This window comes from Argopecten irradians, chromosome 12 (genome assembly GCF_041381155.1).
Source record: "Argopecten irradians isolate NY chromosome 12, Ai_NY, whole genome shotgun sequence".
In the NCBI taxonomy this organism is placed as follows: Eukaryota; Metazoa; Mollusca; class Bivalvia; order Pectinida; family Pectinidae; genus Argopecten; species Argopecten irradians.
The window spans coordinates 22734300-22748352 of record NC_091145.1 but is presented as its reverse complement, the minus strand read 5'-3'; the positions used below and the strand labels follow the sequence as shown (position 1 = coordinate 22748352).

The following is a 14053-nucleotide window of genomic DNA, read 5'->3' as shown; positions in this document are numbered from 1 at the left end:
ACAGTATCTCAATACACATACTTCACAATACAATCACCATGTCACAGGTCTCCTATAGAACGTCCCCATGGTACATGGTATCACAGTATCTCAATACACATACTTCACAATACAATCACCATGTCACAGGTCTCCTATAGAACGTCCCATGGTACATGGTATCACAGTATCTCAATACACATACTTCACAATACAATCACCATGTCACAGGTCTCCTATAGAACGTCCCATGGTACATGGTATCACAGTATCTCAATACACATACTTCACAATACCATCATCATGTCACAGCTGGTATCTCAAAAATCATGTTCAACAATCTTTGTGACCTTAGAAACATCGTAAGATTTTCCAAATAAATTTCCAGATCAACATGACCTCAATGCTATCTTTCTTCATGTTTTTCTCTAAATTAAACTCATTGTCCTCACAAAGATGCCACATGTTGAACTGATATTCTCTTTGACACTGTCCATGTGAAACTCCACCCAAATAATGCTTTTCACATTTAACAGAATGTATCATCGTAGTTACATATGGAGAGGCTGGACATGTTACAGACACAGTAACAAGACTGGCAGGTCAGCACATCATGGTACATTCCTAGACATCCTAACCAACATCAGTTCCACGGGTAAAATCCCAGACAATTCTCAACGCACTGTAACCCTACTACGACACCACCCGTCATATCTAACTGTAGTGCTACACAGGTGACAGCATGCACTCTAGATCAGATCGTAATTTTTATAAACTCGCGTCAGTTAATGTACCAATCATTCTTTAACACCTCCAAGCTGGTCGATAATAATTAGTCATGCTACAGGTATCCCAATCTGTTAAAATCTACTATAAAATTTCCTCTTTTCACCAAAAATCCATAAAGTTTAAATAATTGAAAGACTATTAGCATGGCAATATGATTTTTTAAAGTCATTGACTGTAACAGCTCAAGCGTAGCTTCGTTGATAGACAATTGGTTGAATAGTTAAAACTGTAAGCATTCTTAACTATAGTCAGTACAAAGGCTAATATCATCAATGAATAATGACGTGTTTTAAGACATAAAAACAAATGTGATTTTTGTAAGCTTCTATAACTTAACACTTTTAAATTTCAGAATGTCAGAACACAGAAAAGTTCTTCATCAAAGATAAGACTTGTTTATCTTGTATCTGGAACGTAACCTATATATCTAAACTTCAAACTCATACAGAGTCCATTGTCATAAACAGTATTTGAAATTATTGCTTTTTAATTTTTTTCAATGGAAACGTCATTGTCTTTGAACAAAAGAATTGTATATCCAACTTCCTAACACAGAACTATGAGCATTAGATCTTTACTCCTAATAAGGACCCAATACATTATTTGTTTCAGTGTTATTTTTTGTAAATATAATAGCATATTACTTTTGGACTCATTAATATTTACAGCTAAGATGTGCTATGTCATAATTGGACAGAGAGTTGATTGCCATCCTGTAATTAGGGACAATTATAATATAAACAGTTCCATATCTCCTAACATTGTATATAGGCTTTCATCTAAGGGTTATAAAAATATTATACAAGACTTAGCTGTGGTAAAATAGAAAATTCTTCATCAAGAATTGGAATAAATGACATATCACATGATACCTGATAACGTTTGTACAGAACTATTGTTTCTATTGGTGATGGAATGACGTCAAGAGATGATGTCCCGCGCTAACATCATTTCGCCGGGAAAATAATAAACTGTTTTTTTCCATCACCACTGGAAATACTACTAGTCTTGCACAAATAATCGGGTATCACATGGTACATGAATTATTCCCATTGACTGTTTCAATAGATGGAAAATAAAACTAAAACACAAAATTGAAGTAAATTAAAATAGGAATCCCTGTTCTAAAGTGTATCTGCTCTTCCCAAAATCAACAAATCCAGCATAAAACAAATATAAAAGTTACTTGCTGAGGCCAAACTTTTCATTTAAGAACAAGCCTGATGTACATGCCAGACTTACCAGCAGCCTGAGGCTTGCTGTCTGTTCAACACCTAAACAACACAACAGCAGCCACCATCTTTCTTTTGTGAACAAAAAGTGTACACAAGTATCCATAGAAATCTTCGGGGAAAAGTACTGCTACATTTGAATGAATATCACTTCTGATGATGTCATCAATTTTGAAACACAAAATTGATGACGTCATCATATTGTGACGTCATCAATCTGTAGCTTCAGATTTGATGACATCATAGCAATTGTGACGTCATCAAAATAGACCATTGACAGTGACCTTACAATTCATCACAGATGATCAAACCCAACCTTACTCCTGTACATAAACTTGTGTTCTAATTTAACAGACAATGACCACGCATTTTATTCAAAACAACAAAATAAACAAAGTGACCTTGAAAATAGTTTCCCCTCCATATAATAAAAGTGAATGTCAATCATGCTACATTGCTAGAATCATACAATATGTAATAGATAGGACTTACCTGTCGGGCTCCAGATCACTGTCATCCTCATCGATACTGTTGCCATCACTCTGTAGCGACATTTTGAGGCGCGTAGGATTGGTGGGCGAGGGTCTAGAGGTGGGAGATTTGTGCTGGGGGAGTGTCTCACTCCTGGTAGGAGGAGACACGGACGTGAACTGGGGTGGGGGAGGAGGGTGTGAAGGGGTCTCTGGGGATTTGGTCGCCTCAGGTCTGTAGGGAAACAAAAACACAAGTGATACAAACAAAAACACAAGTTAATACATTAGTTCTGTTACTTTCTGGGTGACAATATTTTACTGAACTTTATAATTTTCTTAATTTTCTTTTTCCATAAACATTTTAAGGATAAAGAATTTGACCATTGTTTGTTTATCTCAAGTTCAATTGTGTTGTTTTTTATTATTTATTTTTTACAGGTATTTTTTGGGGTTTTTTTGTGTATTTTTTGGTGGGGAGGTTAGTTTTGTTATTTTGACATTTTCTCCCTTCATTTTATTTACTTGAATTTATCCTTTGTTCTTCTTTAACTATTAAGTCACAACTGACATATGACTCTGGACATCACTGCGTATTATATCAAGATTTTTTTCTCTAAGGAATATAACAGATTTTAACCCTGATATGCTGTCCTTGTACCGTACCTAGTATATTTGGTTGTGTATTGTTACAACAGCTGAAGGTATAGGACAGTAAACATTAACACCTGTCTAGAGGTGTTCAGACTCCCTAACCTTTACTGTGTTTATATGTGTGTGAACACTTGTGTCAATATTTCTACACAGGATCAAGTAGGTGTGATCAGTTATAAGAGTGATTCAAACTAAAACTTGTCAGTTGTATGAAATCAAGGAACAATAACCCATACTAATTTTATAATTTATTAATCTATACTTTAAATGCTCAGCTAGACTGAAATTCCAAGGTCAAGTACAATAGTATCTTTAATCATAACATGCCTCTATACCATAGTCGCTGATTAAATTATACATATTCAAAGTACTGACTAAAATATTGTTAAATTTAATATTTAGCTACCACAGATATTGCTTTATTTTATATGAAAACTTAGATATTATGTTTGCAGGTTAATCATACATATTTCGATATTTTTCTCATTAAGGAGTTTTACTTTACTTATTCAGCAATTATTTTCATTTAATATTTAATCACTTCTTATTCGAAGTTTTGCAGTACAGAGATTTTAAATTAGTATCTTAATCCACGGATTTAAGAATGCACAACATATGGCTATACAATATAAATGTACTGATCAACATAATCCATCGAGTAATATTTAAAAGTTAAATTAACAAAAGTTCAAATCTAAAATCCTAATACTTTAAATCTCAGATTCATTATTTAGAAGTGAAGTTGAAGGCTAAAGATTACTGGGGATATAATCCATATTTCTCGTTTTAATTAGTGAGTACAAGTTCTTATATCTACATGCTAAGCTGTGATTAAAGTAAAAAACTAAAACATAACATATATCAGAAATAAGTCTTATAGTGATTTTGTTGTGAATAAATTATAAACTTGAAATAAAATAAAAAGAAATGAAAAAGATGCAACAAGCAATCAATGTTTTACCAAATCAAGCACATATTTTTCAAAATCTTTTATTATTACACATTGATGAATACAAAATCAAAATAAGGTATTTGTCTTTAGCGACAATAAGACAATTCAGTATCATTTGTTCACTTCATACATCTAGTTGACTACCACTGATGTATTTTGGTATTGTCAGCATTCTTTGTCAACCAGTCCATCTGTACCTGGTGACAAGATATTTACTAACAATAGCTGTTACCTACCAAACGTTTTACATCCAACACTGTCGATCCTCTACATGTCAGTGAAACATCCTGACTATACAAAACCTTACCAGGTATTAGATTCTTTACATACTAAAGTAACGTACCAGTTTTCTGACACTGTGACATTCAACGATGCCTTAATCTTTAGTACCATTACTGCTTAATCTCACGACATTGTAACAAAAACAATTTAAACCCAGAGACCATTGTCTGTGTGTATATATAACATTAAATACATAACTGGCGTATCCTTCCCACAAGCTATTGATATACCAATCACAATTATCTTGCCAACCAAATATTTTTGCATCCCTCAATAATAGTCCTATGTTGTAAAAATTGACAAGTACATCACAAATACCTGATAGTCCCTGTAGAACCTACCTCTGAGTGGATGCTAAATGGCCATCCCAGACTGACCAGTGTCCAGTTAAGTCAATTAAGCGGTGTGTAATCAGCGAACTAATCGGGCCGAGATCAGTGACACCCCTTGCTGTTTATCTATGACCTATGTGTAGGACCAATGAACCAGACCTGATCTGTGTTAATCCTGTGTTGTTGGACCACCATTGTACATACATGTCACAGGCTGCGGCATGTTTGTAAGGCCTCACTTCTCCCAGGACAGGCGAGGAATGGCCAGTCAGCTATACCTACAGCTACATGATAAATTATCTACTGCTCATTGTAAAGTAAAGAGTAGATTTTGTTTGATCTCGGCCCATGATCAATACATTTTATTGGAGAAATGGCATTTTATCAGAAAGTGAACATTAATCATAGCAACTCCTGTCAATCTTATTTTTTTGTTTTTGTTCTTTGTCAAGAAGATACAATACTTTACTCTCTCTGAACTTATTTTTTCTCCTTTTTGTTTTGAGTAAAAAATAAATCAATATATTTCAAAACTGTCTTCCAAAGCTTACAGCTGCGATCAATACAATATATGCTGTTTTTGAACACATATCAAAGATCTTGTATGCATTCTAAATCAATGGCTACATATATATAAGACTAGGAACTGAATATAGAAGTTTTAATAATATAACAAAGAAAGGTTCAGTAGACTGTGGGAGAAAACAAAACATCTGAATACCCAACACAGGCACCACCTCTGACCGAGCCTCTATCAGAACATTGAGTGCATTAATTTGTTAGTTCTGAGAACCAATGCTCACCTACAGTTTGTAAAGAATGAGCCTTTCCTGACCATGGTTCCCAAACCCTCGACAGTCTATATAAACTGGTGTGATAGCTGACCCAGTACTTGCCCCCCACCCCATACCCTGACATACCTACTATATATACACCCCCAATATTGACAGAGACCTGCACTGGTGATCCTCAATAAAAACACACATCAATGAATGACAGATTCAAATATTTAATCTTCCACTATATCAGTTGTGACACAAAGCCGACACAAAAAATATGAGATGTGTATCTTGTAATCGCCAGAAATAACAGGAGATCGGGGCGATATCTGCCTGGCAAAGCATGATAGCTCTGATGTTACTTCACAACCTGTTTTGGTCGAGCAGGTCGACCTGGAACTGTGTCAATGTTTAATTAAAGGTCACCATAGGAACAACACCAAGGTCAGTGCTGTATATGTATATATTCAGGGTCACAAGTGCAGCCCAGAGCAGGTAAAATGATGTGCAATGAATATTGCATTCCACAGCAGTTAACAACACAGGCAATATGTTATCAGAGCTGATGAGTATAGCATAAAACTTATACCAAGACAAGCTAATGTAAACCATCTTTCTTTCGTTATGAGTTTACTTGGGTAGAAATTAAATTGATAGAATAAATGACCTGACAACAGCACAAATCTGCATTGCTTTTAACAACATTTTTCACTGGCATTCTTTCTCAAATTGAATCTTTTTGATAGCCCTGGGAAATCTGTAATTATTTTGTGAATACTTTAACAGGAAAAAATTGTCAGTGTTTGGAAGAACAACATTTCAGACATAACTGATCTGCCAGCGGTATATGTCCTAATTAACATCACAATCACAATATAACAGGTGAACAGTAAATTCAGAAAGACTACAATGAAGAGTTGGTCAATAGAACTTATAGAACAGATGTTTCCTCCACCATCTGGTATGTATAGAAGGACATGTACATGTTACTACTACAGCTAACATGCCAATGGTCCACAGCCGTAGTAAATAAAACAGTAGCATACACCTCACTTTGAATGATCAGTATCAATATTTCACACTGGCCTGTAGCCAAACTGGATCAGCAACCATGAAAAGCCAAGTACGCAATTCTGTCCATTCTCAATCAACCTGGTAGTTTAGAATACTTTCTACTGTATAGAAAAATAAATTGTCATAATTTAAGTACAAATTTTGTCCAAACTTATTCTTATAAAACACAAAAATATTTAGCGATCTGACAGAGCTATCTTATTTATAGTAACAACTATCACCCATGTGACTTTTGCCTTATCGAGAACAGAGCTATATCCAGATCAGGTTGATGATTTTTTAATGTACTCATGAAACGATCATACTGAGAATACCAGAGTTATTTCCCTTGAGTAAACTTTCATTCCCCTGTCAGATGTGTAGTGAGACTTGTATAAATAATACATGTAAAGTTAGTGTGGACCTACTGCCATTATATCAACAGTCACTGAGGAGGAAGCATCTAATATTTCCCTGAGACTTTTTTATTGATCTGCAAATATTTCCTCCGGACAAATCTAATTATGTTTTTGTGAATAATGCACGAGACAAAAAAAAAAGAATGAAAATTTGCTTAAGATAATCAACCCAATTACTATCGGTAGTATTACTTACCTTCAGATAGAATTAGTATCGGAGCCAAATGTAATCAACATACCTACCCACACTAACACATGTACATTAGGATGTCTTTATAAAATGACAGATAATTTAATGGAGTACGAGTTTATAATTATATACACAGAGTGTAATTAGCCCACACAATCAATGAGTGTTAGTCTCCTAGGTCATTAGCCATAGAAATCAGGGTAATAACAGGTACTGACTATTGTACCAGGCATGTCGATCATATAATAGTTGCCTATCAATGACTAAAGTATAAATAAACAGACTAAGAGTAACTGTATAGTGGACTGCAGTACGACAATAAAAATTCCCAATCATTACAGAAATCCGTTTTATTACAGTACCAAGCTACATACCATTATTTTCAGCTGTGAGTGTTATGCCAGCAATATTCCAGATATAGCAACTTCCATTTTGAAGTGAGTCAATAATGATAGTTCCAACTCACCAAACACAAAAAATGAATGAATTCCTTCAGATCAATTATTTATGATGTAGCCTTCCAATCAATATGGCTACCTCCAATCTGTTATAAAAGTTGTCAAAACAATTATACTATCAAAGCTAACTCATTTATTTATCAGCCTTCCTAAACCAACAAGGAAATTGTAAAGTCCTTAGAACAGCTTTTGTACAATTTTATATGGAATGGTAAAAAGAGACAGAGTCTCTAGAAACCAAATTGTTCAAAAAACTATAGTGAAGGTGGTCTTAAGATGATAAATGTTGATATATATTTATCAAGTCTATGAAAATAGCCTGGATAAAGAGATTGATAACCAACAATAACACTTGCAATATTATTTTTGAAACAATTCTGGATAAAAGTAAAACATCACTATTCATATTTGGTTCTGATTTTCTAAAAATTAAAATCAAATAATATAAGTAATTTGTTTTGGAAAGAAGTATTGGCTGACCTTCTTTCATTCTATAATCTAAATAGAGAAGAAAATCCTTTTTATGAGCCCTTGTGGTTCAATCCAAATATAAAAATTCAGAACAAGTCAGTTTTTTTTCGATCAATGGTCAAAAAATGGAATAAATTTTGTTTATGACATGTGTATTGAGCAAGGAGAGTTGATACAAAATTACGAGGAATTTTGTGATAAATTCTCTTTTCAACCAATGATCACCAATTTCTATGGTGTAAGAAATGCTATTTTGTCAAAATGGTTTTTTCTTAAGAATCATAGAACTGATATAAACTCTTCCACACTGTCCCCCTCATATGCATAAGGTTTTAACAAATAAAACACATGGTATTTCAGTGTATGACATTTTTATTAAAAAGTTAGCTGTTAAAAAGAATTATCAAGAAAAATGGTCATATGATCTTAATCTTCAGGCGGATCATTCCTGGTGGAAGAAGGCATGCTCCATTTTACTTAAATCTTCCTCTGATTCTAAACTTCGGTGGTTTCAATACCGAATTGTACATAGAATAATATCTACAAATAAATATTTATATACAATAAAAATAATAAACTCTCCTCTTTGTTCCTTCTGCAAAGGAATTTCTGAAACTTTAATGCATCTTTTTTGTGAATGCCGTATTGTCTCAAACTTTTGGGAAGACTTTTCCTTGTGGGTTGAGACCAAGACAGGAATTGCTTTAGGACTTACCAATATCGGAATAATATTGGGTTTTCAAAGTCACAAATTTACAAATGTAAATTTTTTAGTTCTTTTAGCCAAATTTCATATATAATAAAGCTCAAATATACTAATGATCCCCCATCTGTCATAAGTTTTAAAAGAGATCTTGAATATTATTTCAGGTTAGATGAGTATACCAATAAAAAAAATCTAACTCTAAATGTTTTCAATAAAAGGTGGGAACACTTAAAATTACTTATTTCATGACTATCATAGCACTTTAATTCGATGCAGCTCATGTGTGGAAGTGTGAGTGAATGTTGTACATTCAGATTTTATATTTTCTCCTTTATAACTCAACAATTTGTTTTTTTTCATAAAAGAAATACATAATTATAATATCTTTTATGAATGACTGTTTGTACATTCCATCAATTCATATGTTTTCTTCACTGTTAAATTTGTGTATTGTTTCTAATGATGTTTTTGGAGAATAAAAAAATTTGAAAGAGAAAAAAAAAAAAAAAAAAAAAAAAAAAAAAAAAAAAAAAAAATATGGCTACCTCCAATCTGTTATAAAAGTCAAGTCCTAGTTAAGGTAGTGTGGTCAATCGCCCTTACATCACCGACCCGATAGAGCCAAAATGTAGAGACAGTGTCTGTTATATACAGGGACCTAACATTTCTGTTAGTGTTCTTAACAATAGAAATTCTGAAGAATTTTAGCCACACCTTAAAAAAAATTAAACCAATTACCTGCGATTTTTAGGCATCCTCGGTTACCTCCGGATGCAGCATCCTTTTTTTGTGTTGGCCCCTGTATCAGGACACTGCACACCTACCCCAGTACTACCTACACTACGGCTGTGTGAGAATCTCCAGCCCCATACATAATAGATGAGGTATCCCCAGGGTATCCAGGCCCATCTGTCGGGGTATATCTATATACACACTTCCCCTCCATTGTTATACTACACAGTTTAATTAAACACAGTTCATACCTAAAATATCTCACTATATCAGCTATAATTAACACTAGCCAGTACATCCCAACACTCAATCCAACTCAGTTTATTATCTTTATTAAAATCTTTAGGCACAGAATTGAAGCAATCATGAACAAGACCAACATGGAAATAAAGGACTATAATCAACCTGCTATAGGTATAGAAAACTTGGAAAATGAGGATTTGAGGAAAATTACTATGATACAAAAGGGAAGACGATGAAAGGTTAAATGCAAATTCAAACAGTTTGTAAGATATCAGAGAAGATTGAATAGATCTTAAGAAATGGTCTAAAAACCAAATAATTGATCACAGAGACAATGAGATGTATGGTATAGCCCCTTGATCACACAGGTAAGTGATCACAGATACAATGAGATGTATGGTATAGCCCCTTGATCACACAGGTAAGTGATCACAGAGACAATGAGATGTATGGTATAGCCCCTTGATCACACAGGTAAGTGATCACAGAGACAATGAGATGTATGGTATAGCCCCTTGATCACACAGGTAATTTTCTACCTGATGTGTCTCTTTGAGTTTGATCAAGCAGGTAATTCTCAACCAGGTGTATTTCCTTGATTACAAAGGTAATTCTAGATCAGGTGTGTATCCTTGATCATACACTCAGGTAATTCATGCAGGTAATTATCTACCAAATGTATATTCTTGATCACGAAGGTAATTATATACCAGGTATGTATCTTTTATGATGCAGGTATATATATGTTTGAACACGCTAATGTGATAATTCACTCCTAAGATCAATGAAGATCTCAATTTTTTTATGCCTCAACCAGAATTTACATTACATAGAACCTCAACTTATTTATTTGTCAAGATTTTAGGTTTTGTAAATTCTGGCCAATATTTTAAACAAATCAACATGAAACGTATTCTGATTTTTTTTCTGTTTTGACCGTCATGTGCATTAATTTCAAAATAAATTTTGTTACCTAATTTGAATATGTTGTTTGGATTTCAAACATTTTTCTTCAATAATAATATTTCAAATACATTAAAAAAATTACACTCTGGATTTGTTTGTTTGGTTATGTCCTATAAAAGCAAGCTGTGTCTTATAATTTATCATGTTATTTCATAATCAACATTTGAATAAATTCTTATTAATTTGTAGCCAAGATAGATTTTTAGTCAGTAAGACAATCTGCGGTAGTTGTCTCCCCTATATTGTTATGATTTATTTTAGAGTACAATGTATTTTCATTTCACTGGTCAACTTAGGAAACAGCTTTTTTATTATTTTATATTAAAGATTGCTTTCCTTATCATTACTTGTAAATTATAATGGTGATGCATTATTAAGTTGAAATCAAGACATTGAGTGAGTTGGTGTAGAGTTTCAGGTATAAATATTCGGGTGTAATAAACTCAAAGACATCAGTCTGTGCTGAACTAAATCCAAAACACAAGTGAGAATGAGTTATCAAAGTTTAATTAATGTTTAATTCAGGGATAAAGAAACACACATAGCATTACTAATTTACTTACCCTTTCTGTCGAGCCATCTCCATCGTTGGGGTAGGTATGGGAGAGAAGCGGAGACCTGGAGATTTAGTGGATGGTACAGTGACTGCATCCTTGGTAGGGGTAGGTACACCGTATTGGAGACCTGGAGATTTCACTGACTGTACGATCACATCCTCCTGGACTTCCTCCACTGCCTCCTCCTTCTTAGGTACAGTCCTCTGTGAGGACAGCTGGTCAGTCCTCTGTGAGGACAGCTGGTACGTATTGGTAGCAGTGATTTGAGGGGTTGTAGAGTAACTGGGCACAGCCTCCTATAAATAGTAACAATCCTAGTAAGAGTGAAATGTTAACATACCAAGGGTTGATAGAACCACAAGTACAACTCATGTTAATCTATAAGATACATGTGATTCTTTACAAACATTACCAGCCAAAATTACTTTACTCAAAAAACAAAACTTTTAGAATAAGACACATTTTGAATAAAATTGTTCATATAATATTATTTTCTTTCTTTTTAAAATCACTTTCTGTACAATTGATTTACACAATTTAACATTTATTTACAGGTATTAGTTATCTGTAAAGGGTATGATATCATATACATGAATACAAAGACTATAACACACTATGGGGTAAAACATTGTGCCATCCTTCAACATTCAGTAATGAAGAAAACAATGTAGGTACACATGTAAAAAAAATCACTATTGACTATAGAGGTGATTTATCTGAGACATTTCCCTATGAGCAGCGGTATGTGTCTGAGCCCTAATAATCCTACTACCCCAGGTCTGACGGTCCTAACTAGCTCGTTGACATTTCTTTTTTTACAAAAACATTATCCTGTCAACCAAACAAAATCTTTAATACTAAAGTAGTGACAACAACTCTTTTCTAGTCTGTAACACATCACAAGACTAAAACTTTAAAACCAGTGTATGAGAGTCTGGTATTGTTTGTAAGAAAACAACAATAAGTTTTTAATAAATTCAAGTGTATCTAAGGTATCCAGGGCCCATGCAGTTTCACGAACATTCCCTAAGTTAAAATTTCCCACAGGAAAAAAATTACAAAGGTGAAGGAAAAATTCATAGGTTAAGGAACCTTCCTTTTTTATCTGTAATGCTTTCCTATGGGGAATTTAAAGCTAAAGAATTACTTAAAGTTAAGGAATGTTTGTGAGACTGACCAGATATTTAAAACATATCCTGACATAAAACACACCAGTTATGGCTATAGATTGCTATATGATAAGATTAATTGATACCAAATTGCAAACATAAAGACTTTAAGATATTTTCTAGTAAAAAGATTGCTAGTAAAGCAAATATATCACAAAGAGATTTCCACGTAAAAGAATAGTATATGGATGAGAAATGTCCAGGTAAAAAAAAAGGCAGATATATTTTCCAGTTAAGCAAACCAAACCAAAGGCAGTGAAAATTCCAGTTAAATAACAAGCCATTTTCCTGTAAAACAAACTTAACTAATGACTGGGAGATTGTTTTCTCCCAGAAAAGCAAAAATGGCTCAAAAATTTCTCAGCAAAATAAACTGGACCAAGTTAACTATAAGAACTTTTAATAGTATGGTACTGTATAGTGTGTGTGTAAAATCTAAATACGACTTAGACAATAGATAATCAAATATATATATAGCGAGTGTAAATATAAACACATTAAGTTAATGTACAGTACAAAAAAGCATAGTGTTATAACCTACATTTGTATACAATCCGTCACACCTACACTACTACATGTACTAGATAGGAAACATGTTCTATTACATACAGTCAAACCTGTCGATAACGAACACCAAAGAAACAGAGCAAAACTTCCTTTATAGACAGGTGACCTTTATACAGAGGTCACTAATAAAGTAAATCTCACCAAATAGGGTTGATGAGTCTGACCTTTATAGATGTCAAGATGTGACCTACATATAATTGTCAATAATATAGTAAATTACACCAAATAGGGTTGATGAGTGTGTCCTTTATAGACAAGCATCCTTTATATGAAGATGTCCTTTATATACAGGTGTCCTTTATAGCAAGTTTGACTGTATTATCTGTCATTCCAGCAGGCTTTTAATAAACCTATTAGACGATGGTATACAAGTGATTATACTAGATACATATGATATAAAGATATAGGTACAGGCTATTTACTAAAGCAACAGTTCTATCTATTTCAAATTTCACTGAATGAAATTGATGGGTTTTCACTCAATTAACTTATGAAATTTTGCCTTGATCATGATAATGGTGGTTGTTATATTATTTACAATATATCCATACTGATACCATAGGCTAGGAATATCTGAAAAACATAAGTGGTCCTGCCTCCAGAAGAAATTAATACTTTTCTTTGCATTCAAGGCCAACTTTGCAGTCACAGATACCAAGCAGTAGCAAACACACTATTGGCATATAGTTCTCACAAAAGGTTATATGGACCACCTGAGACAGGCACATTTACTTTATCATTATTTAGATAGAAATGTTGCTTCAATACTTCATACCTTTTTCCCATCCTTGAAAAATTTGTTAACACTCAAAAAGTTGCATGTCTTCAATTCCTGTGAAAGAGTATAGTCACAGGTACTCAGTGACTGTGTTACAATGGAGGAGCTCAGTCTCAAAACATTAACGCTTGCAGGAACGGTCACCCAAACACATTGAGAGTATAAAACAGTTACAAGCATTAAAAGGTTGGGTTCTGTTATTCTGTAGAATCTTACATATTTCTTTAAAATTCCTAAAGAAAACTATATACATAATATGTCAACATAACATACTC

At 33.5% G+C, this 14053-nt stretch overlaps 1 protein-coding gene across 1 annotated transcript in view; it reads right to left on the bottom strand.

Annotated features, from left to right (window-relative positions):
* The window catches only part of LOC138336292 (ankyrin repeat domain-containing protein 36C-like), a 76894-nt gene that overhangs the window by 31237 nt on the left and 31604 nt on the right, over nucleotides 1-14053 (bottom strand). The window contains exons 25-27 of the mRNA XM_069285724.1: nucleotides 13776-13832; nucleotides 11271-11560; nucleotides 2493-2705 (exon numbers count right to left, since the gene is read on the bottom strand). Coding sequence (XP_069141825.1) covers nucleotides 2493-2705; nucleotides 11271-11560; nucleotides 13776-13832 — 560 coding nt within the window. The remainder of the gene's footprint in view (nucleotides 1-2492; nucleotides 2706-11270; nucleotides 11561-13775; nucleotides 13833-14053) is intronic.